Source organism: Myotis brandtii, unplaced genomic scaffold, assembly GCF_000412655.1.
Source record: "Myotis brandtii unplaced genomic scaffold, ASM41265v1 scaffold181, whole genome shotgun sequence".
Lineage (NCBI taxonomy): Eukaryota > Metazoa > Chordata > Mammalia > Chiroptera > Vespertilionidae > Myotis > Myotis brandtii.
The window spans coordinates 3,966,928-3,994,066 of record NW_005356712.1 but is presented as its reverse complement, the minus strand read 5'-3'; the positions used below and the strand labels follow the sequence as shown (position 1 = coordinate 3,994,066).

Genomic DNA, 27,139 nt, shown 5'->3' with positions numbered 1-27,139 from the left:
GTGTCACATCTTGTACAGATAAATAGCAAGAATGCATGCTTTATTTTCATGGGATTCAGAGAATAAAATTAGACTAACATCTTTAACCTTGTTTAAAGGGGGTTGTAAAATGTCGTATTTTCTTCTACAGACCAACTGCTTTACTCTACCCTCTTTATTGTGCTACTTTAAAGTACTATGTGAGGATTTATTTAATACATTGCTATACTGTTAATTTTTTAGAGTATGAGTCCTTTAACATTATGTTTATAAACAATGTAAAGGCTTTACTTTCAATTGCATACAGAATCTCATTACAAAATCATGTAAGAGTTTTATCTATGACAAAATACAGAAAACCCCTCTTTCAGAATTTTCAACTTCCAAATTTTCATCATAAAGAGGAAAGAAAAAACCTCTAGAGCCAAAGAATTAACTCTACTAGCTTCCAACAGATGGCGTCAGTGGTCACAGGCAGCCACTGCAGTACCTGCTATTTCATCCTCTACAGTCATGCTTAGTTTTATGCAGTTTTAATAAGACGACTGACCCTATCATTTTCACAAACACGAAAGTAATTCAAATAAGAAATGTACAATCAACAGAAATAAAATCAGAGATCATTTTAACAACTAAAAGTGATGAGAAAACAATGTTTGTCAGCAGAAGTAATTGTGGAGGACAAAGTGAACCCTGCAGTATTGGAAATAATCAACAAGAGATGAGGAAGTTACAAGATGGGAAGATATTATAGTATGAAGATCAGCATCAATCAGTGTTTGAATGCTTACTGGCCTAATATTAACTCAGGAGAATACAGAAGATCAACAAGGTCAAAATGTTATAGAGGAAGTGTTCAATGAATGGGTTTAAGGCCAAATGAAATCTGCACAACACTGAAATGAGTGCTAAAGCAACACTACTCTCTCTGACACCTTTGCTAATCATCAGATGGCAGGTGATCATCACCTGCCTCAACAATTCTAACATGGGCCACAGTAGTATGCCTTGGGAAAAGGCACATGATAGTATGTGTACTAGCAAGAATGCACTTGTTAACATAGATGACGGGAGGAATTATAAGCAGGGGAAATAAAATTAAAAAACAAACATTTTGATTACATATTACTATCTGTTAAAAAAAAAAAAGAACACACATCCCTAATATGTATCTGTTTTTGAATTTTCTACATGTACCTCTACTACATGTATCTCTATATTTAATTGAATCTAAGACATCATCATTTTAGACAGTCATTTTATTAACCACTAGGAAAAAATACTCATAATAATTCTTAGATAGGAAACATTATGATCCGATGTTAAAATGTGGAGGGAAAATACATTTTAGAACCAATGAAATGCAGTACCTGACTAATACTAATGTATTTGTATGTTCTAAAACACGCACAAATTTGGAATTCTTAATAGGAAGAGGAAAAAAGACACAAAGTAACATTTTTTCCTAGTACATTAAGAGACTATCTTTTGCAAACCAGACTGGAGATCTACTATCAGGATACAGGATGAAAGAATGACCTGGTAGAAGATAATGATAGATTTCAATACTTAGTTGAAAAAAAATAGGGAGATGCTTTATCTCTTCTATGGCATTATACATCACATGAATATGATCTATGACAAACTCAATGGGGAGAAAAACCAGACAATAAGTATTTCTCATAAAGTGCCCCCCCCCAAGTTCTTCATTATGTAGAAAAACACTACGGACAGACACTTCAGTGTTCTCATCTATGAAATGAAGATAACAGTTCTTACTGCACAGGATTAAAATGGGGGATTAAGTGAGCAAATGCACCGAAAGCTTTTAGCAAATGCTCAGAACATAGCAAGATTCAATAAATGGCAACAAAGGTATCATTTGTGAGATTTTATTTCATCTATTAAATTACTTTAGATTATCTGAGGTATTAGATGGAAAGATGACATTTGAAAGTATTTGACTTAACACCAGTTTTATTCACCAAGGTCACTCTTAGACATCACAATCACTGAATGTGACACCCAAATACTTAAGGGATGAACCCTCAGATCAAAATCCATTTTTGCTGATAAATTTTAGTGAAGATCAATTAAGGGAATCACCAAAAATTGCATGTTGCCTTCTTTATCTGCCTCAGGTTCAGGTGGTGGGGTGCTTTGTTAATCTACGCTGGGGAGTTAGTTCTCTGGGCCTCAGATGCCTCTGCCAGTGGACAGTGCTAATGAGACAGTGAAGCACACTGTCGACAACATAAAGCCAGGAGAATCTCCAAAACATCAAGGCTCATTTTAACAGGACACTTTTCTTAGCCAGTGCTTTTAAAACAAATACCAGTGTATTTTTTATTAATAATCTGTTCTCTAAGACTGTATTCTGCCGACTGCCCCTTTTCAAACACTAACATTGTTCACTAACATTTTTCAAATACAAATATTCCTGATATATTGTTTAGGATTTCCAAAATGATCATCTAGGCATTCCACTGTGGCATAAATCCCAATGTGGATTGCAAAATATTGACAATATTTGTGGTAAACAGGACAGTAGAATCAAGACACAGGATGAAAGAATGGCCTATAAAATTGTTTCCTGGCCCCTGCCTACCTCTGTTTATTGCCTTAGGATTGGCAATAGCTATTTTCAGAATAAGAAATCTGAATTCTATCTACTACCTCGAATTGAGTTTTCATGTATGCTTTCTCGGAATGTCAGTGTTTTGGATTTGAACTGTTAATTTAAATTTTAAGGACTCCCAGTCTGTGTTCTCTCTGGAACTGTTAAGATTCTAACCTGAATAATACCTGTCTATTATTGTTGTGCACAGCCATATGCCAGCACTGGCATCACCCTTATGCACTCATGGTGGCCCACATTAAAAGAGTGTGTCTTCAAACTATAAAAATCTAACGGGGGGAGAAAATGAAGGGCCCTGATTTGAGGGTCACAATCTGAGCACTCTGGTTCTCACCTAGGGAATGATCTGGATACAAGAGCCAGGGTACTCAAGTGAATGCAGCACTGAGTTCATGACCTAGTCCACAAAAAAGATAAAGCCGCTGCCTCCCAACAGTGACTGAGAAAAGCTCAAGGCCCAAGGAACAGAGAGGCAGGCTCTACCTCATTTGACTCAGACATCCTCTCCCTGCAACAGCCCATACGCTAGATGCTTTCTAAGCCAGAAACTTAGTGGTGGAAATGGAAAATAATGTCAAAGGAATCCTGAACAGCCTATTAAGGATAACTGGAAACAAGACCTATTGGCTGAACTCATCCCCCATTTAGAACAATCCTAGCTTTTGTCTTTTTCCTAAAAGATGCTGCTTAGCCTAGCTTCCTTCATTGTTCAAGTCCTGATGAATTTTTCCAGCTGGCTTGGGTAACCCATCTTCAACCAGCATGTGAACTACCTGGTATGGTGGCAAACCCTCTCTGACCCACATTCTTGCCCAGGCTGCCCAATCTCAACACATGGCTGTCAGACCCCAAGCAAGTCCAGGGAACTGAGGCTGGAGAGGCTGTGGCAAAGTGGTAGGGATAAGGGCGGGTTCCAGAGCCAACTTCCTTATTAATAAACTTTCTCCAGAATAATTATTATAATGTTTCCTTTACCAATGATGTTACTTCACCCAAAGAGGTATTTGTTACACTCACATAAAGTTGACTCTAAACTATATATCTTATTTAACTGTATTGGGGGGGGGGGAGTATTAAAATTTTAGACAACTTTCACTTTCTAATATCTTAGAAACAGGTAAGACAATCAAACATATGTCCTTTTTACCCATAGAACCATGTCTGATTATTTTTCCACATCTACTTGACTATAATTATGTCAAGCTTTATAAAACATAAGCATCACTCACTCTTGACATGATGCATTAAGGCCTAGAATAGATAAAATGACTGCTAGGGACATGCTGAAGTGCAAGGACTATTATAAGACAGGCACTTATGACTGCAAAACATTTTAGAGACTGACAGCCCAGAATTTAAATTCCAGATCCACATTACTAGCTGTGTGACCTTTAGCAAATTACATAATCTCTCTGTGCTTAACTTTTAACATCTATAAAATGTGAGTGCTATTATCTCTCTCTGGAGTTCTTATGAGGATTAAATATTTATTTGACTAATAATCACGCATAAACTATGTTAGGCACTCTTCTAAGCACTTTGTAAATATTAACTCATTTAATTTTCATAATAATTCTATGAAGCAGGGACAATAATTGCCTCTTTTAGAGATAAACTGAAACAGAGATTAATTTTTAGTAAATGGCAAAGCCAGGATTTGAATCCAGGCAGTCTGACCTCAAAGTCCATGCTCTAAAGCACCACACTAAAGGGCCTCTCACAGTACCTAAAGCACATGCCTGGCACACAGCATAATGATAAGGATGGTAAAATACACAGTGCCCAGCCTCTCACAGGAGTATGCAGCACCCTAGAGGCCCAAAGATGTGACTCTCATTTTATCAAAATGTGTTTAAATTGTTTTCTAAAAACGTTTTGGGGATCACAATGTTAATTAAGATGATACATAAAATATAAGTACTTCCAGATTAAGTTCACATAGTATAGAAATCTCTAAAACTACAAATTAATACTAAAGCTTTAGGAATTTTTAAGAAATCACTAATAAATTATTTTTAATCACTCTCCCAGCACTGAGAGTCTGGGTTTTCTCCTAGTATTGTTAAATAAATCTTGCAAGTAATTAGCAGTTAATATTTTGGCCCTATCCACATTTAGCACTCGATTTCATTTATAAACTAGATGCTTATTTTTATTCTTTTTTTGTTTTTGTTTGTTTGTTCTGTTAATTCTCACCCGAGGATATTTTTCCATTGATTTTTAGAGAGAGTAGAAGAGAGAGGGAAGGACAGAGAGAAACAGCAATGTGAGAGAAAAACATTGATTGGTTGCCTCCTGCACGTACCCGACCAGGGCCCAGACTGGGGAGGAGCCTGCAACCATGGTACGTGCCCTTGACTGGAACTGAACCCAGGACCCTTTGGTCTGCAGGCTGATGCTCTATCCACTAAGCCAAACTGGCTAGGGCAGAGGTGCTAATTTTTAAAAGAAAGTAGTCAAATATAATGAGTATGTAAATGTATTATATTTGCATTTTATAAAAAGCAGTATTATTTTCTCTGATTAATCCTATATAATAAAGGGGTAATATGCAAATCAACCGAATGGCAGAACGACCAGTCGCTATGATGTGCACTGACCACCAGGAGGCAGAAGCTCAACGCAGGAGTAGCCCCCAGCCCGCAGGCCCCGATTGGGGCCTTGTGGCCAACCAACCTTCTGGTCCCTTCCCCCGGCCGGCAGGCTCCAATCGCCCAATGGGGAATGGGGAACCATGGGTGGGTGGCGGTGGACACAGGCAGTGCCAGGCCAAGGCACCCACCCTGCCAGTTGCCCCACACACAGAGGGCGACCGGCGTTGGGGGACAGGGGCGGCAAGCAGGTGGGAACGGCCAACCTCTCGGTCTCTGCCTCCAGCTGGCAGGCTCCGATCGCCTGATGGCGAACGGGAAGCCAGGGGTGAGCGGCAGCGGGGGGCAGGGCCGGCTACCAGCAGCTGGGGTAGATGGTCCTGATCGCAGGCCAGGCCTAGGGACCGTACCCGTGCAGGAATTTTGTGCTCCGGGCCTCTAGTAATGTAATACATGCTCATTGTAGAAAACAGAAATACAGGGGTATATAGGGAGTATAGAAAAGAAAACAAGAATCACTAGTAATCCAACATTATCTTTACTTTTCAATGTAGCTTTGGATATTTAATTTTCAGATGATGACAGCTTCTTTCTTTCAATTCTGAAAACACATGAAATTTCATGAACTGAAGTAATTATTGTCAAGGTGCCTCAAGAAAGAAATGTTATTCAAATAGCTGAGAAACATTAGCTCCATTGATCATTGTTTCAAATAATGAATGCTTTCTCCACTTTTTATGCTTAATGTAAACTAAGTCCAGTTCATAGACATGACTGACTGAATTCAACTAAAACATTTCTAAAAAACAATTTAAACACCTTTTAATAAAATGAGAGTCATATGTTTAGAAACTGGTTACTAATTAATGACAAACTTTGGAATTAAAATTCATTCTCTTCCATAGCACAGATAAAGCCAATTTACTCAATTGATACCACTCAAGTATAACATGTTTTAGGCTTGGTTCCAGATATGCTAACAAATAGGAAAAAAAAAAGTAACTTTTGTTCTTCTACATGTAGAAGAACAAAACAAACTTTCAGGCAAAACCAAGACTGTTTAGATAAATACCTATTTGAAGGCATTTACATTTTTAGTATATTAACATCAATAGCCCGCAAAGGCCAATGGCAAAATTAACAAAAAGCAAGGAAGCCCAGCCAGTATGGCTCAGTGGTAGAGCATCGCCCTATGAATCAGGAAGTCACAGTTTGATTCCCAGTCAGGAAACATGACTGGGTTGCAGGCTCAATCCCCAGTATGGGGCGTGCAGGAGGCAGCCGATCGATGATTCTCGCATCATTGATCTTTCTATCTCTCTCTTCCTCTCCCTTTCTGAAATCAATAAAAATGTATTTAAAAAAAAAAAAACAAGGAAAATAATAATAAAAAGTAGTGAAGTAAATTGCCCTTCTCCCCTCCTCTATAACCTGACAGTCTTGTGGAATCTTTCTGGGTTTTTTACCATAAATAAACCTAAAGGCTATTTAACATGATTTCATTTTGCTCTAATTTACAGGGCAGATAAGACTCTTTATGACCTTTCAATTTGCTAAACTAGCAACAATACTTAATGTTTAAAATGATCCTTTTAAGTATCTTTTGTCATTTTGAATCTGTTAATCAAATCAGTGAGCTCACAAATCAATTTAGTAAAAGCACTCTAATACTGTGGTAATTCAATATTCACATCAGTTTTGGGAAGTGACTCCTTCCACCTCAGGAAATTTAACTTGCAAAAATGTTCAGTTACTACACCTTATTTGATTTAATGTTAATCAAGCTAGCGTGGGTTTTTATTATATGCTCAAGTGGGTTTCTAAGCAAGTTGCTGATTTGCTATTTGAAGAATAAGCAGGTCTGTCATTCTGCAGATACTATTAATGGCCCTTTATGCCCTTTTTATTGCAGTGGTAAAGCACTAAAAATATTTTCATCATATTTCATTAATAGTGAAGAAACAAAGCAAGAATTATTTAGCTGAATTTTATAAAACCTAGAGTTCCCATAAACTTCACATACGTCTGGGTTCCCAGGCGGATTAGCACACTACATTATACTGTACTAGGTCAAGGTAACGAGTAGACAGAGTCCTGCTGAGTCTTGATTAGGGAACATTATTTTACATGGGCCATGCTCTGTGCCCCTCACACTACACCACGTACATTCCAGTCAGCTTTCTGCCACAAACTTCATGCCCCATTTCCAGCCACCCCCCCTGGTGTAAGAGGCACTCCTGGCTTATAAATTAGCTCACCAAAGAATGCCAATCAAAACTGGGATCTGTTCTGTAATGTGTGGGATTAGATTTTTATTCACACTGGATGTTGCTTAACCAATTCTGACTCCATTTTGCAACTTTCCACATTTGTAAACTTTTCTTTTAATTGGAACCAGCAACTGAAGGAAAAGGATGACTAGGCAACCTGTCACAAGAGTGCACCAAACCCTGCAGGAAACAAGCAGACTCATGCCTGCTGGGAAATGTAGTCAGGACTAGTCTCTGAACACAACTGCTTTTGAGTCTAAAGAAACAGCTTGATTCTCTGAGCACAGAATAAAAGTAAAATCATAGACCTTTGTTGTGAAAAGATCCTTAAAAATGACCTTGCCAAACCCCCTCATTTTCTTGATGAACTGTAGTGAAGAATTAGTTTAAATTATTGCAATCCTAATATTCAAGTATCTGCTATGTTCTGGGTATTATTAGCTCATGGCTCCTGTAGTACAAAAGCCAGACTAAGCTTTGAACAAAAAAAAATTATCCACTAGACTTTTTTTATGGGGATATATAAAAGATAAAGTTTACGGTACAAAACCGGCAACAGTCGACAAATTGAGAGCACACAAATACCACATGAAATGATTCTTGATGCTTGGGATTCCACTGCTTTGCATTATCAGTAGTGCCTGGACTAGAATGGTCATCAATTTGAAAACAGGTATTGACAAAAAGAATTATTCATTTCTGTAGATTCTCTTAAAGTTTGAAAATAAACTATATGGTAATAAACACCAACTTTAGATTCATTCAAAGTGTGTATACATTTTTGGGGAACACCCTATTATTCAGACCCTGACCTGAATGTTTTATTAGAATGCTTTCCAAACATATGTCAGTAAAATAATTAAATAAAAATTATTCTCAATCACATAAATTACAACTCTGACGGGGGTAGGATATTATCTTGTTTCTTAACTGATTAATGCAGCGGTTCTCAACCTGTGGGTCACGACCCCCTTGGCGGTCGAACGACCCTTTCACAGGGGTCGCCTAAGACCATCCTGCATATCAGATATTTACATTACGATTCATAACAGTAGCAACATTACAGTTATGAAGTAGCAACAAAAATAATTTTATGGTTGGGTCACAACATGAGGAACTGTATTTAAAGGGCCAGAAGGTTGAGAACCACTGGATTAATGGGTCATACTTCCTGTCTCTAAATACTAACTCAATTATTGATCTCTCTAATGATGGATCTGAATGACTGAAATTATTCTTTGTAGCTTAACATTCATCCTATATCAGAGAAAAATAAAGTTGCTACTGCATTTTTCTTCCCAGCCTTAAGTGGTCAATAACAGGGGCATGTGGTTATCAAAGCAATTTTCTCATAAGTTATTATTAATATTTATCTCTCTATTATATCACATATCTTGAAGATATTGTTAAATATTAAAACTTAATGTCTTCCTTAGCATTAATAAAGTGTGACCGATTTTTGAGCTTTAAAAGAATGTTCTTTTTCTTACACATCATTTAAAGAGTAAAATGAATTAAAGGAAAGGAAAACATTTTTTCCCCTTCATAATTCTAAGTTTGCTTAAATGCCACAAATAAATTGTGTCTTTTAATTTACTAATAAGCACCAAACAGTCACTGATTTTTTAGGTACACCTTCAAGAGGCAGACTGAAAACCTCGCCTCTCTACCCCTGATCTCTATTCCTTTGACCCACAGATTCAAACTGATCTGAGATACCTAACTACACGATTCCATGCTTGACAGCTCTAGCGGAAAATGCAAACCATGTGACTACCACAAGGGAACCCTTGACAGAGCAACTTCCAGCTTAGCCCCTTAGGGCAAGTGCCAAGATCACTGCCTATTAATTGACGGAAAGTGCAAGAATGGAAACCTCTTTCTTCCTTCTAAATATGTTACTACTAGTAAATATCCTAGTGGGGGCTTCATTGTGCAAGCAATGCTCATACACTACTGGTCTTCATAAATAGTTTTTTCCATTATTTGAAGTTATATTTTCTAGCCTAGAAGCTAAAAAGTGAACCATCCTTGCCCTAGCCAGTTTGGCTCAGTGGATAGAGCATCGGCCTGCGGACTGAAGGGTACCTGGTTCAACTGCAGTCAAGGGCACATACCCAGGTTATGGGCTCCATCCCCACTAGGGGAGCATGCAGAAGGCAGCCGATCAATGATTCTCTCTCATCATTGATGTTTCTATCTCTCCCTTCCTCTCTAAAATCAATAAAGTTATATAAAAAAGTGAGTCATCCTGTTTTTTATTTGGATGTTCTTTATTATTTCACTTAACATTAAGCCTCTACCATTTACCCTTCTCTAACTTTTTCATTTTTTGAGAATAAGGGCAAGAACCTTGGAAGCAACTCAATCTAGCTCTGCCCGCAGTAGCAGTGTGACCTAAGGCAAGTTACTTATTTCTCTGTATCTCAATTCCTTTTATTAAAATTAGTACTACTACTACTACTACTCCTACTACTACTACTCCTCCTACCATTAATTTCACAGGGCTGCTGTGAGGAATAATAAGACACAAAGTACTTAACAAGTAGTATGCATTAAAGGTCCTGCCCTTCTAGAAAATACATTCTTGGCTCTAGCACTTTCTAACTCTTGTTACTGAAACTGTCTAGGTCTCCATTTTCGCATCTGTAAAACCAAAGAAAATAACACAAAGCGCCAGGTATGTAGTGAAGACTAGAAATAATTTATGTAAAGCAGTTAGCATAGTATCTCAACAAGTGTTAGTCTTAACTTAAAAATATTAGCACCCCCCACCAAAAAAAATTAGCTCCCTTCCTTCCAACTTGAAGTTGTGTTGCTGAGTGTCCCTAAATTGGTTGCTTTTCACTCAACCATTTCGATTTATCTGTCAGTACATATCCAAACCTGTGCTGTGGGCTCCGGAAGCAGGACTGCCTTTCTGGGGGTGCCTTTCCTTCAAGTTTGAAGTAGACACCAACTGATTAAACACATATGTAGAGGCAAGAGAGGCTATAGCGGCACCAGTGAGCACTATAAAGAAATTTTGTTTAATGCTGTAATAGGGTTTAGGTGCTTCTCAAGTGCAATAATGTGAGCTATTCTCCAGCTTTAAATAAATTAACATGAGAGATAGGAGCCTAAAATGCTTAAATTCTTGGCAGAAGACCAAGTAAGACAATACAAAAGGCACTAACTAAAAACAGTCCCGAAACTCCAGAAACAAGGAGTTGAAAGCAATAGGGAAAAGTTATACATGTAGCCATAATTTAATGGCAAGTTTGGACTGAGCCCTCACAAACAGCTTTTGTTTTTCTGAGTTTTTTTTATTTTTAAGCTTTTAAAAAATAATATTTAACTCTCAAGACAATGCTTATCTCTGGCTGTGGAATTTTGCAATTCTTAAATTCTAACAAGCAACTATTCTAATTTGTTAGTCGTTGCTAGAACAATGTAAGTCTCTATCACAATTCATCTAAGCTTCAAGACTTTAGAACTTTATCATGGTTCTAAGCTTATAGATGTTACATGGATCCCAAAGAGTATATTCTTTGCCACATTCATTCACCAAAATACCTAAACAAAAACCTCAATAATCTATCATTATGGCATACAGCAATATAATGCCTAGGGGCAAAGTTCACTCACAGCAGCTCTCCACCACAAATGAACACCTAGACAGCCTGTAGGCGATTCATAGTACAAGCATATGACTTCAGTCATACACAAATCCTACAAAGCAATTCATCATCTTTTAATATCTTGGTCCCACGGGAGAGAGGAAAAAAAACCCATAAAAAGAATTTCTTTATAACTCTCTGGATCACTCAAGGAGTCCTCCTGTTAGACATTATCTCTTTTTGTCTTCCATTGCTGCTAAGCATGTACTTTCCTCTCTACTCAACCAAATCTTTCCTCAAGAGACACCATGGTGATGTCTTTGTTATGTTGTTTTCCTCACTTTGATTCTAACCCAAGTCATTCAAACCTTAGAATTACCAAAACCCATTTAACTTCATGAATCCCTGCTCTTCACTAGAACAACCCACAACAAGATCTCCCAATTTTCACATTCAGTGCTCATTATTTATTGCTTCATATCTTTCTTTCCTAATCATACTAAATCATTTGGCAGAACTTTGTGAAGTTATTTGACTCATGTGCACCAAATACCAAAGCAACATCATTTTTAAAAACTGTTAGAAAAGATACTCATGGAATGTAAGTAACAAAACAATTAAATTCTAAAATTAGTAAGTCTGATAAAACAAATATTCAGAGTGAATATAAAGCATGTTTTTTTTCAAACAGTTAATAGTTCTATATGCATATACATGGATTGATCTTCAACATATCATCACTATCTATCTAGTAAGTAAAATAAAGCCATGGAACAATGGGTAGAGTATGTATACCAATTTATACAGATATACTATCTTTATAAAAGAGAAATGTATAGATGCATGCTGGTGTATATCTTCATAAACTAATCTCTGGAAAGATTAAAGGAAACTGGTAATAGGAATTAACACTAAGAAATTGGCTGACTAGGAAGTGAGAAAGAGACTTACTTTTTCACCTACCCATTTTGTGCCATTTAAATTGTGTACTATATACATGTATTTACCACTCCAAATAATATTTTAAATAGAATAAAACAATTACTTAGAGAGTTTGTCTGTTGAAAACATTTTTAGATACGTGTGTTTTAGTGATTAACACAAGAATTAAAATGTTCCACAGTGCATATGATTCATTGTGATAAAGACGCTTATCCAATCATTTATTGGGTAACTAGGGAGAGTCTATATCCTAGCCCCTATACAACTTTAAACTTAGATAAATTTTTATCCTAAAAAGTTATCTATAACAAATAATCAATAATCCCATCTACATTAAATTTGTAATCATTAACCTTTTTAGTGAAGACAGCATGAAGAAATGAGAAAGACAGTGATTGTGAAACTAGAAACACATGGAATTGAATCCTCCACTTTCTAGCTGTATGACTGTCAGCTAATCATTTAGCTTATCTGAACAGCAATTTCCCTCTTAAGGGCAGAGGCCACGGCCAATTCCGGCCTGTCACATATTTTTTGTAAAGTTTTATTGGGGCAAGTTATGCCCACTTGCTTGCATATTGTCTATGGCTGCTTTCGAAGTAGAATGTCAGATTTGACTGGTTTTGGCAGAGACTATATACCCTGCAGAGCTGAGAATATTCATTATCTGGCCCTTTACAAAAGTTTATCTGCCCCTGCCTAATAGGAGAATGCAGACAGACCACATCTGCGTTGAAATTCTTTGTAAGCATTAAGAATGTAAAGCTCCACTCTGAGCAGGCAGCAGTCAAAACTATTTTCAGAATAACATAAAGACATTATTCATCTTTTTCATCTGATTTTCCCCCCAAGTACACAATAGAGTTTTCCAGAGGCTACATGATCTGTGATGTCACAACAGACTACATGCAGAAGCAGACACGAGATACAGCTGTTTTCCCTTAAGCCAGACATTAAAGAGATTTGAAAAAACTGTTATTCTTCTGACTAAATATTTTTCTCTTTTAGAGAATTGTTATTTTAGTTAAAAATGGGCTATTTGCTTTAACATGAAATGGGTTTATTATTGCTATTTTTAGTTTTTTCCGTTTGGAGTAAATATTGGTAAGTTTAATCCACATAAATAAAAGCTCTCTTGAGTGCTCCGTAAGGTTTATAGGTGCTTTGAGAACAAAAAGTTTGAGAATCCACTACACTATAGCTCTAATGCATCAGGATGACTAACTGGCTTACCAGAACAGCCTATAGACTTGGTAGGATTTGGATAAATAGAGTAGAGTCTACCAGGACATCAATAACACCACCACCATCCAGCAGGCAGTTTAAGGAGAGAAATTTAATAATATTAATTAGAAGCTCTCTGGAGTACTTGTAAAACTTTTTACTCAAAACTTTGAATAAGACAACTTGTCCTTTCAATGTTATGTAGGGGAAATGCCCAGCCAAGAATTATCGACTGCCTCCTTTACCCACTGTGACTACAGCACCCCTGAACACTGCAACAAATTCACCAGGGTGTGGTGGGATATTTTTAATTTGGGAGTAAAGAAAACAGCATTTGTCAGAGACTATGCAAACTACTAGCTCAAGGTACTGCAGTGTCAACATTAAACTGTGCTATATTCCCTGCAATCAAGTCAAGTCTTTGTGAAACTGGATTTTCAGTGTTGTGATATAAAGTAAAATCTATATGGACTGGAAATAAAAGTAGAGGTGTCCAATCTGATTGCAAGATTTGAGAAGTTGTACAGTGCCCAACAGGCATGCATGTCCTAATTAATAAGCAATTGTGGTTATTTAAGACTAAAATAAATTTTCCCTGGCTGGTATGTCTCAGTTGGTTAGAGCGTAGACCTGTACATCAAAAGGTGGTGGGTTCGATTCCCCCTCAGAACATATACCCAGGCTGTGGGTTCGATCCCCAGTCAGGGCAAGTAGAAAGCAGTTGACTGATGTTTTTCTCTCACACATTTGCTTTTCTCTCCCTCCCCTCCTCTCTCTAAAATAAATTCTTAAAAAATAATGAATTTATATGCATTATTTGTTCAAATAGCTACCACATTACAGGTGCACAAACACCTATTAATTTTCTATAAAATCTAGCTGCTCAAATGCTCTCTGACCTGGTTTTTACATCTCACCTGTTCCTTCACTAATTAAAGAGTTGATTAAAATCTTTGGCATTTGTTCATTTTATATTTGCATCAGAGTCCCAATTTTATCTTGTTGTAAATTATACTTTAGTATACTGAAGTTGTCCTTTTCCAGTGTATCTAGGAATAACTATTTTAAAAAGCTAAATTTTTAAAGATTTCACTAACTCATCATCAAGCACTGTGGAGGTACGGATATATAGGAATACATGAAGGATCAAAAAGACTTCATATATACTCTCGAGTTCAAATAAAGGACATATCTATGTGTTAGAATAAAATTATACCATCTCAAAATTCTATTTGGTTTTAAGCATTCTCCAATTTCTAATAAATATATCAATCCTTTTATAATCAGAAAAATACACTCTATTGTTCATTTTTTTATAATGTTTGGGATGATTTATGAACACATTCTCCAAGAAAGCATTATTAATGAAAGCTTTAAAAAGTGAATAAGTAGTATTAAATTAAATTCCTTCAAATAAAACATTTTCGTATTTTTTATTAAACCAAGAACAAAGAAACAAATGGGTATATTTGTACAATTAGCACCTTTTAATGCCAGTAAACTAAAAATATAGATAATTCATTTTACCCTCAACCTTCCACTTATTTCTTCTATATTTTTTTATTTCATGTCAAATATTCTTATCTAGACCATTCTTCTCACTTTAAGCTATAGACGTGATAACTGTGTTTAAGAAGTTAGAAGACTAGGAAAAACATCCCCACTTTCTGATACTCTTATGAGGAATGGGTAGGGAAAAACACAAAGTAAAAAGTAAGTGCATAAATATGTTTCTAGATGTGTTGAATGATGCCCATCCAAAAAAAAGAAAATTCTAGAAGTGTTGGTGGTTTGTAAGCAGCTTCCTTCTTTTTTCATCTGACAAATGTGAGTACTAGATCTATTTCTGTCTGGATCGCTTTTCACTTATGCTATCTCTTTTACTACCCAGAGTAGCTATCTAATCTTACTACGAAAGATACTTGGTCTAACACTACTTAGAGCTCTTTTTAATACATGAAATATCAAAAATAGATGATCACACTTGATGTGAACCTTAATAGTCAAAGGTACCTCTTTAAAACATCATATGTATCTAAGACCAAAATCAAATCTATGAAAATACTTGGTATAAAATTGGTGAATTTTATGGAAATTTCACCATCTTCTATTAATGCATAGTTTAGAGAAAATATCCTATATAATAAAATCCTAATATGCTAAGTGTCTGGTCATCCGTTTAACCAATCAAAGCGTAATATGCTAATGATATGCTAAGGTGGCTCAACTGCTCGCTATGACACACACTGATCACCAGGGGGCAGACAGTCAACCAGTCGACCTGTTACCATCATGTGCACTGACCACCAGGGTGCAGATGCTCCAAGTGGTAGGTTAGCATACTGCTGGGGTCCGGCCGATTGGGACTGAGCAAGATGAGCTGGACATGCCCTGGAGCCCTCCCATGGTCCCTCCCAAGCTGGCCAACCTCCCGCATCCCTCCCCAGCCCCAATCGTGCACGGTGCAGTTCCTTGGCTTGGCCTGCACCCTCTTGTAATCCAGGACCCCTTGGGGGATGTCAGAGAGCCAGTTCAGCCCGATCCTGCAGGGCAGGCTGAGGGAACCCACTGGTGCCCGAATTCGTGCACCAGGCCTCTAGTAAGATTTAAATATAAAAACAATATCAAATGATCTGAAGGAGTAAAAATAAAATTGTGCACACTGCTATTCCTGACTTATGATCACTTAATTTTGAAAAGTTTATCAGTTTCATTCAATAATATAGTGACTAGTATATAGTGTCATGGAACTAGAAAGAAATGTTTGGAACAGGCTTTAAATAATTTGTTTGTCTAGTCATTCATTCAGCCACTTACATGAATCATCTCATTTAATCCTCAAAACAACCTATATAAAGTAGACATCATTATTATTACCTTTATTATTATTCCACTCAGTTTAGAAAAAAAAAATCACAAGAACAGAAACATAAGATATAGTGAGTAGACCAGTGTGACTAAGCACACTAAGAGCTTGATTAGGATAGGAGTTATAATAAAGTCCTACTAGTAAACTTCAGTCATTTATTTCCAAAGAAGCAGCCTAGTGGATGGCAGATTCTGGCTCATCAGTAATCCGTGTAATAATGTGTATGTGCATTACTTTCTTGAAAAAGTCGCATGTACAAAAAGTTCTAATTCCTGAATGCAAGATTTATAATCCTAAATACTTCTATGTGCTCATCTCTCTTCTCACTTTTCACACAATTCTCAAGTATATTCAAGTGACAAAATACATAGTATTTTTATATATCTTTCATCAAATAAACTAGCAGAAAATGACTACATATATTATAGACCCATGGAAAAAAAGAAGCTGCAAAACTATGACACATGATTAGATAAGTCTAAATTGTCCCATTAATATTCTTTTATGGATTTCCCATCAACTAGCTCTTGTTCACAGATAAGTGGCAAAAAGCACCACATGTACCAAATAAATTTATGAGGAAAACTGAAAAAATGATGACTAGTGATCTTATTTTTCGGAACATTGGGAGATTTCCTTTACCTTTCACACTATAAGTATCTGTTTACATGTCTGCTTAACCTCTAGATAAAAGATCCCTTTCCCTGCCTTTTCATCTTTGCATCTCTAGAAGGAAACACAGATGACTGGCCTTTAACAAGGAGAGAAAAAGGAAAGAGGAGGATGGGTAGAAGAGTGAGCAGTGGCCTGGCCGGCACAGCTCAGTGGTTGAGCCTCAGCCTATGAGCCAGGAGGTCACCGTTCGATTCCCCATCAGGCACATGCCTGGGTTTTGGGCTCGATCCCCAGTGAGGTGCATGACATAAAAAAGTAATTAGAATATTTGAAAGTATATGAGGCTATTTGAACTATCATCTAAGAGGAGGGCAGGTTTGCACATGAAGAAGAGACAGCTAATTAGTTCAGAAAATGCACTAGCAAGTTGGTTATTTGTGTTTACCAATATTTGTATTAGCCCAACTAATATAAACCTGATTCCTAGAAAAGATCAAAGGTGCAAATTGTCATTGGGGGCAATCAATTATTTTGCTAAAAATGGCATTTAAAGGCTAAAATTAATAGACTAAAATCTGCAATAATCAAATGTGGGCTGGAATTAAATTAGAAAATGAACAGCTCTCTAGAAGAAAGAGACTCTATAATTGGAATAATTTCTAAATCATTTTTAAAATATTTATTTCCACTGGTTTAAGCATCTAGTTAAAGGCTTTTTCAAGTTCAATATACTTTAGAAACCATAATTGTTTAATGTTTGCTGTTAGTTGTCATAACTCTTTAGGACAAAGCCAAAGTTTTCTTTCCTACTTATTACATTCCCAAGGATATGAATAACCAAACATATGTCACTATAGAGAAAAAAATGATATGAATAAATTTATTTTATCTTCTTGGACGTGCCTGGTCAAATTTATTATATATATACTTTTTCTAAAATTATCCCGAGCATTATCTCATATCAAACATTGAGAACTCTATTTTATAGTCCACAGTAAATGATTTAGTCTTGCTATCAATATGGAATTTATAGCTCAAGAAATTATATGCTATTAATCTAACAGGGGAACACTATTCATCAATATATTCATTTCTTCCCACTATTAGAATTATTTTAGCTACATAAAATATGTCATGTTTTCAATCGTATTTTTAACCTATTGAACAAAATTAAATATATGTTAGTATTACTATACTTTATACAGAGTACTATTCTTTAAAATACATTCCTTTTATTTGTATCTAATGGCATCAAGTAAGAGTATTCCTAAAAATAATAATTTGTGCATACAATTTGTTTAGCACTGAGCAGCAAGTTCTCCTAAGATAGTAACTGCTACTCAATAACAGCAAAAAAACAATGTTCAGCCCAGAAAAAACTAAACACCTTATCCAAAGGCAAATAACTTGTAAAGAAAGGTATGGAATGTGATCCCAAAGTTTATCATTCTAAATGTCCTTCTCCGCAGTGTCACTCTATCCACCTAAAACGACTTAACCACTGAGATCTTCTGTCAACATCCACCAAGAAGCTCTATCAGCACTCAGCAAATAAAAGAGGAAAAGTCGTTACACTTAATAAAGTTTTATAACAGCAAATGCCAACTGTTCAAATTCAAGCTTTGGTTTTAAATTTTTCTAACTGATACTGTGTTTTAAAATGTTGTTTTTTTTTCAAAATCATTAACATTTAGGGGAGTAGAGGGGGGACAAAATGGGTAAAGGGGGCCAAATATAGGGTAACATAGAAACTAGACTTTTGGTGCTGAACACGCAATAGAGTAAAAAGATAGAGAATTGTAATGTATATCTGAAATTTATGTAATTTTATTAATATTACCCCAATAAAAATATCATTAACATTTCTACATTACAAAAAAATTCTACATTCAATCATGAATTCTAAATATAATAAAATAATTCCATTACATTGCTCAGAATTATTTACATCTATTGGTTGGCTAAAGTTAGGAAGACTTTTGGGATCTAAATTAAGTGTGAAGATATATAAACTCTATCCTATATAATAAAGAGCTAATATGCTAATTAGACTAGACGACAGAATGACCTTCTGGAACGACCTTCCAGAATGACTTTCTGAAACCACCAGTGGGAGGGGGGCAGTGATGCAAGGGCCAAGTCCTTCCCACAAATTTCATGCATCAGGCCTCTAGTCCTTTCTAATAATAGACAAACATGGTAATTGACCGTAACTTCGTTACGCCTCCCATTGGCTAATCAGCACGATATGCAAATTAACCCAACCAAGATGGCGGCCAGCAGCCATGCAGCTGAAGCGAGCAGGAGGCTTGCTTGCTCCAGTGATGGAGGAAGCCAAGGTTCCCCGCCTGCCGCAGCCCAGCTCTGAGCTCCGAAAGCAACAAAGTTTCAATTATAGAAGTTAAACAAACCGCAGATACCTGCTTTCAGCAGGCCGTGGCCTCGGAGCTGGAGCGAGCAGGAGCCGGTTCTCAGCTCCAGTGATGGCAACAAAGTTTCAATTATAGAAGGTAAATAAATAACCAGAATAAAAACGAATAAAAAAAAGGAGAAGCTGGGAGCTTCAGTCGCCGGCCAGCCTGAAAACGGCCCTCAGCCCCTCACCCAGACTGGCCAGGCACCCCAGTGGGGAATCCCCACCCTAAAGGGGGTGTGGCCAGCCTGAAAACAGCCACCAGCCCCTCATCCAGGCTGGCCAGGCACCCCAGTGGGGACCCCTACCCTGAAGGGGGTGTGACCAGCTGCAAACAGCCATCAGCCCCTCACCCAGGCTGGCCAGTCACCCCAGCAGGACCCCCCTCCCTGAAGGGGGTGTGGCCAGCCTTTAAACGGCCCTCAGGCCCTCACCCAGGCTGGCCAGGCAGCCAAGCGGGACCCCCACCCTGATCCAGGACACCCTTCAGGGCAAACCAGCCAGCCCCCACCCGTGCATATAGTAAAAGGGTAATATGCAAATTGACCCTAACAGCAGAACCACTGGGAATGACTGGTCACTATGACACACACTGACCAACAGGGGGCAGACACTCAATGCAGGAGCTGCCCTCTGGTGGTCAGTGCGCTCCCACAGGGGGAGCTCTGCTCAGCCACAAGTCAGGCTGACGGCTGCCAGCACAGCGGTGGTGGCGGGAGCCTCTCCCGCCTCCTCAGCAGCGCTAAGGATGTCCAACTGCAGCTTAGGCCTGCTCCCCGCTGACAAGTGAACATCCCCCAAGGGCTCCCGGGCTGCCAGAGGGATGTCTGACTGCCAGCTTAGGGCCGATCCCCTGGGGAGCGGGCCTAAGCCAGCAGGTGGTCATCCCCCGAGCGGTCCAGACTTCAAGAGGGCACAGGCCGGGCTGAGGGAGCCCCCCCAAGTGCACAAATTTTTGTGCACCGGGCCTCTAGTATAAAATAGATTCATAACTACATTTGACTTTTAAACATTATTTTTTAACTATTAAAAATACAAATTGATGTCCAGACGGCGTGGCTCAGTGGTTGAGCGTTGACCTATGAACTAGGAGGTCACGGTTTGATTCCTGGTTAGGGCACATGCCTAGGTTGCGACTTGATCCCCAGTGTGGGGTGTGCAGGTGGCAGCCAATCAATGATTCTCTCTCATCATTGATGGTTCTAGCTCTCTCTCCCTCTCCCTTCCTTTCTGAAAGCACTAAATATGAATTGCTCCTCTTTCAATCATTATTTTATTTCTACATTTCCTCTTCATTCCTCAAATTCCTGTCACATCATCACACATTTAGGACTGGCTCAGTTAACTCACCAGTGAGCAGCTATGGGGATGCACACTAAGCATAGTGAGCCATACTAAGAATCGTATAGAGATCCTTGTGCTAAAGCAATTCCATAGTTAACCATTTAGACTCATCAACATTAGAAGCCAAAACTTTAACCATTCAGAAAGTTGAGGGAAAACACAAAGACTAATTATGTTCTCGGAACATATGCATTGGTCAGACCAAATCAAAATAAATGAAAGAAAAAGTTCCTCAATCAAAGCATCTGTAAATAGAATCACACTTTTACACACCCATACATACTGGCACCTTTCTAAAAGTGTCATTATCCTTTCCACACAAACTTTGATATACATAATACCTACTATGTTCTATTTGAATACACTTCTTAAATAAATCCTAAAAAATTTTAAATGTACTAAAGGAGGAAAAAATATTTCAAGGAACTTCATGGTGATTTGGGGGATGGGGGAGCCGCAGCAGGCAGTCCTTATTTTATCAGATTTGAAAAAAGAAACCAAATTTTCATAACTTAGATTTGGTTAATGAGCAGATTCCACACAACCACTTCATCAAAGCTTTAGACATAAAGCTTGCTAATTGGATCTCTGGTAGAAAATTAAGAAAGTAAAGGTTCCAAAAGAGGCAAGAGTTGACAGCCAAAATTCTGGCAAACTACCCAAAAGATCTAACCTTAGAGCTACCATAAAAAGCTTCAAGAACTCTTACCTATAGCCAGGAATTGGGACTTTTAGCTTAGGATAAGTATGGTAGTAAAAAAATAAAATAAAGAAGAACAAAGACTGTGTACCCTGCTCTTCAGAAATGAAGTAATCACCATCAACTTATGATTTTAATTAAGTCTATCCTGTGTTCAGAGGAAAGTGGGTAAATATTTCATTTTGAGTGTTTTGTTTATTGGTTCTGGTTTGATTAATCTAAGCCTCCATTTTTGTTTAGTATCAAGGACTGCCTTTGATGGTCAAAAGTTTAGCACTGTTTAGCAGTAATTCACAGTCCTTGTTTGACAATTAGCAAGGATGTGTTGATTGACTTTTAAGGGGCATCAATCATAAATATTGTCACCATTTGAATTCATTTGACTGTTTTTAAAGGTTATGCCATATAATACTTTAAAGAAGAAAAATAAAGAAGAAAAATAACAAAATAAAATATTTCAATTCTAAATAGTGTGGTAATAAGGAGCTTATACGTAGGCAATAGTGATAATCATCTTTCTAGTTCAATTTTTAATATTCCATAGAAATTTTGTAATGCAGTGTTTAATAAAATGTGATCCAGAAATCTATTGTAGTACATATAAACTACTAGCATTATTAGAAAGTAAACAAATAAGCTGCGTCCCCCACCCACTTCTTCCCCAAAGATAGTTGTGGTCAAGCAAAAGCAACCAAAAAAAACAAGAGCATTCTAAACACTCACCTTTTGTTGACTGGCTTTTCATCCTTTTCATACGGTCGAACAAACCATTTCCCAATCCTAACGAAGTTCTTATCCATTAGGCACCTATGATAATTACATCAAGAATTATTTTTATAGTTTCAATAAATTAGGAAGTCATTGCATCAATAATCACAAATGGCATACATCATTGGAAATAAAAAACATCAGCAATTAAACTGTCAAAATGTTTCCTCATCACTGAGATTTTCAAAATTTCCTTACTGTGAAGGTATGACATAATTCTGTAAGATAGTATAATATTATCTTGCAAGACCACTTGCAAGATTTATAAAATGTTCTTCAATCAACAGTCCTAGGAAAGCATTTCTCTTTAGAAATAATTCCTAGATCCCTACTACAGCTCAAAATTCACTGTTTCAAGAAGAAAAAAAAAACACAGCTACTGAAAATGAAAATAATATCAGGGTGAGGGGTGTGTGTGTGTGTGTGTGTGTGTGTGTGTTGCCATATGGCTCTAAATAATTAACTACACAAGCAACTTGATTCCAAAGTTGGCATGCCGCAAGCTCTAATCCTAAAGCCATGGGCAGACCAGATATTGGATTACAGGTGCCACAGCAGCAGCCACAGCCTAACTCCGAAAGCCATTTCCCAGATGGGACAGTTAGGAGGGTTAGAAGGGAGCCACCACAAACTTTGGGTTCCTTTGTGTCCCTCAAATAATGAAATTATAAGTATGACGGTTTTCATAGATTAAAATGTCCAAATATAGTTTTCCTCTACCACACTCTCAACCAAACTGCACTTTAGGTTATCAAGAAGTTATAGTGCCTGGTTAGTGTGGCTCAGTGGTTGAGCATCGACATATGAACCAGGAGGTCAAAGGTCGATTCCCAGTAGGGGGCATGCACGAAGCAGCTAATCAATGATTCTCTCTCATCATTGATGTTTCTATCTCTCTCTCCCTCTCTGCCTCTCCAAAATACACATACACACACACACACACACACACACACACACACACACACACACAAAGTTATAGAGCTGCACAGGTACACTAAATTTTATATAACTTCATAACAGAGTAACTTCACCAGTATCAAAGCCTTTACCTTACCACTCTAATCTATACCAAACACATATGCAAAGAAGTCTCCTTTCTAGAAACTGCAGTGCTCCCAAATCCCAACCAGATAACAGAAACCCATATAATTTAAGGGCTGAAGAAAGTTTTTCAGCTGATTCCTTCTATTAGGAACTCCATTACATTGGGTTCCTACCTATACCCTAGTAGCGGTTCTCAACCTGTGGGTCGCGACCCCTGAAAATACATCCCGCATATCAGATATTTACATTACGATTCATAACAGTAGCAAAATTACAGTTATGAAGTAGCAACGAAAATAATTTTATGGTTGGGTCACCACAACATGAGTCACTGTATTAAAGGGTCGCATTAGGAAGGTTGAGAACCACTGCTAGTGTATGCTCCCTCCTCTAGCCAAGCACACTTTATTATTCCCATCCTCTCCAAAATCTCTTTAAGGTTAGGCCCTTTTGTAGGCCTACTCTCGCATGAAACATTCATTCTAGTGCAATTCCAAAGAACCACAAAAAATGTTTACTTTTTAAAATTTTTAAAGTCTTAATTTTTCCGTCCAAAAAATATTAAATAAGTAGATAAATTGATTATCTTAAGGTGAACATGTTTCTCTCTGTTCATTCACAATTAGACATGTGCTTTCATTCACTTGTGTCTGTAATGTCTAGTGTCTCTTCCTTTAAAGCAGCGGTCACCAACCTTTCACACCTCATGGACCACCAGTGGTCCCTGGACCACCAGTTGGCGACTGCTGCTTTAAAGCATATTTACCACTTAGGTCTAAAGACTCATTTTCCTACTATCCTTTAGAGAACTGCACACTGTCACAGTTCAGTAAAATGGGATCTCACTGATTAACCATGTCCTGCCCCTGTGACCATATTATACTCAAGGACTCTCAATGTTGCAATGTTATATCGCCATTTCTTCACCTAGGGCTGAACCTACCACTGTGCTCTAGTGAATACAGGGGTGGGCAAAAGAAAGTTTACAGTTGTGAGTATGCAAAACACAGAGTTTATTCTTGTATTATTATTCACTAATTATTGTATTATTTAGTTGTATTACAACTGCAAATCTACTTTGCCCACCCCGTATATTTACTATTTTGAAATCCTTGACTCAACACATCCAAGGACAGTGCTCATTTACCCTCTGATGATCACCTCTATTGGATCACAATACCACAGGACATTAAAAGCTGGTAATTTACAAATATGTTATTTACAAATATGTCATCATAATTACAATTCCAATTTTCATGTATTTCTAACTGTACTTTTCCAAATGAATATTTTCACTCTAAACTGCAACTCTGGCAAATCAAGAGGCTCTGAGCCAAAGGCAATTTTACAGCTGTGTTATAAATTACTGAGGGGTGAATATGCTGACAATCCATTAGGAAAGCAGCACCAGTGGACTACCCTGAAGAGCCATTATATTTAGAAATGTTAAATGCCCACAGATTAAAGTCTCCCTAAGTAAGTGTGGACAGAATAGAGCAAAACAGCATCAAAAGACCCATGTAATCTTCTATTGTGTGCAAAGCAATGATTTGCATGTTTGAGGGGGAAAAATACCTTTCCATCAAAATCAGCTTATGTTTTATTCTAAAAACTTAGGAAGGAAGGGGGAAGGAGAATCAAGTCAAATTAGCAGAGATTCTATATAAGTAAAAACCAAATTAATGATCTTTTATCATTCTAGGCATTTTGCCAAAAAGGAATAATCGATCATTAAGAAAACAGGAAGCACAGTTACTTTCTCAGAAGAAAGAAAAAATAAGCATGATCTAAAATTATAAAAGTTGGAAGGCCTAAATATTCAAATATTGAAATTCTAAATCACAAATGAAGAAAATATGCAAAGAAGCCACTATGGCTCAGTTTTTAAAAACATGTATAAATACATCCATAATTGTGTTTTAGAAACATATCTGTGTTTAAATAATATAACTAGCACCTGATTAGAGGATAGATTATTAGAAGGGAGAAGACCTCAACTGACAGGTATGGTAGCTTTTATCCTCTTCCTAAATGTGTGCTATCCCGCGCCTTCTCTCACTGACATTGTTTGGCCATGTGACTTTGGCACCCCCTACTAATGGATTTTACTTTCTCATCCATTTGACTTTGGTGGAAAATATCTTGGTCAGTAAAATGTGAGCAGAAATGACATACCCCACTTTTGAACAGAGCCTTCGAGGGGCTATTATGTATTTTACCACTGCCTTCTGCAAACAGCCCAACAAGTCTTTGAACGGGCTGCCTCATCAGCAGATTCCTGCTTGCAAGAGAGTGCTGCAGTAAAGGAATCACAATGGATAGCAGCACGAGCAAGAAATAAACTTCGTCCAGCCAGTGTGGCTCAGTGGTTGAGGGTCGACCCTTGAACCAGGAGGTCAGGGTTCAATGGGTTCAATTCCTGGTCAGGGCACATGCACAGGTTGTGGGCTCAATCCCCAGTAGGTAGTGTGCAGGAGGAAGACAATCAATGATTCACTCTCACTGATATTTCTATCTCTCTCTTTCCCCCTCCCTTCCTCTCTGAAATCAATAAAAATATGTTTAAAAAAAGAACAAGAAAGAAATCTCAATTGTTATAAAGTAAGATCTTTCATGTCTTTTGTTACTGAAGCATAACTGAGCCTAACCTGGTTGGTAAAAGAGATCACTGCAATATTTCATGAAACACATATCTTAAAAGTAGACCAGTGGCAACCAAAATGAAGAGAATGGAACTGACTAGAGAAATACCTGGAAGGCTGAAGGAAAGGTGGGGGATTCAATTGTAGAATAAGGACCACATGGAAATAGAATTGGATGCATTATATATGATCACCAAAGAAAAGAATTAAGATAAAGAAATAAAAGTTACAGGGAGACAGATTTTTGCTCAGCTTAAGGAAGACTTTCTAACAATGAGTGCTCTCTAAATATGAAAAGCCCTCCTTTGGGAAACTGTGCTCACATAACCACAAGTATTTAAGGGAAGAACAGATGACCACATAGAAAGGATATTATAGAGTGGGATTCCAATACCTGGGAAAACAGGTTGACTTTTAATATTGTGCCCAACTCTGAAAATAGTATCAATACTTCTATTGGCTGATATTAACAGTGGTTAACCATTTATTGAGCTCTTAAAACAAAGGTCATAGTTAATAAGTACTTACTAATTTACAGTGGAGAAAACTAGCAAAATGCCACCTCAAACAAGTGATCAACAATATTAATATTAAAAATAGGATACTGAAATTATGGACCTCCTACACAGCATCACTTGTATGGTATTCCTATTCAATAGCATAACATAATCATTAGGAAACTATCTCAAATTGAGGAATTTTGTAGAAAACACTAGAGGCCCGATGCACGAAGATTCGTGCAAGAATGGGCCTTCCTTCCCCTGGCTGCTGGCACCGCCTTCGCTCTGGCCCGGAGCCGCCTTTCTGCCTTCCCACGTTGCCCAGAGTCCCGGAGTGGCTGGAGCCATGGCGACAATGCAAGCTATATAGAACATAACTGGGACAACAGATAATTTCTGAATGGAGCTACAGATTAGATAATGGCATTTTATCAATGTTCAATTTCTTAATTTTCCTAATTGTACTGTGCTTATATGAGAGGCTATCCTTGTTCTTAGGAAATGTACACCTACTAAGTGTACCGGTTAATAATGGTGGATTGTGTAATCAAAGAAAACATGATAATTTCAAGAGAAACATCAAAAGTGCTTTATTCAAAGTAATGTCCACCACTAGCTACATAGTTCCCCCATCTTTAAGGTAATTTGTGGATACCGTCCCAATATAACTTTTCTTGTTTTGAGGCAAACCATTCAGAGACCCAATTTTCCACTTCTTCGTACGTTTTTAAGTGCTGCTCAGAAAATGCGTGTGCCATCGATGGGAACAAGTGGTAATCTGAAGGAGCAAGGTCTGGTGAATACAGCGAGTGGGTTAATACTTTCCAGGCAAGATCTTTTAACGTGTCTTTAACTGGTTTTGAAGTGTGTGATGGTGCGTTATCATGAAGCAAAATTACTTTGCCTTGTCTTCTGGAACATTCTGATCGTTTTACCATCAAAGCATGGTTCAAATTGATTATTTGCTGTCGGTAGCGATCAGTATTAACGGTTTCACCTGG

At 37.5% G+C, this 27,139-nt stretch overlaps 1 protein-coding gene across 5 annotated transcripts in view; it reads right to left on the bottom strand.

Moving 5' to 3' along the window:
- The window catches only part of MED13L (mediator complex subunit 13-like), a 269,139-nt gene that overhangs the window by 97,872 nt on the left and 144,128 nt on the right, over positions 1 to 27,139 (bottom strand). For all 5 annotated transcript variants that reach the window (XM_014537703.1, XM_014537702.1, XM_014537704.1 and 2 more), the window contains one exon: positions 21,908 to 21,991. In XM_014537703.1, coding sequence (XP_014393189.1) covers positions 21,908 to 21,991 — 84 coding nt within the window. The remainder of the gene's footprint in view (positions 1 to 21,907; positions 21,992 to 27,139) is intronic.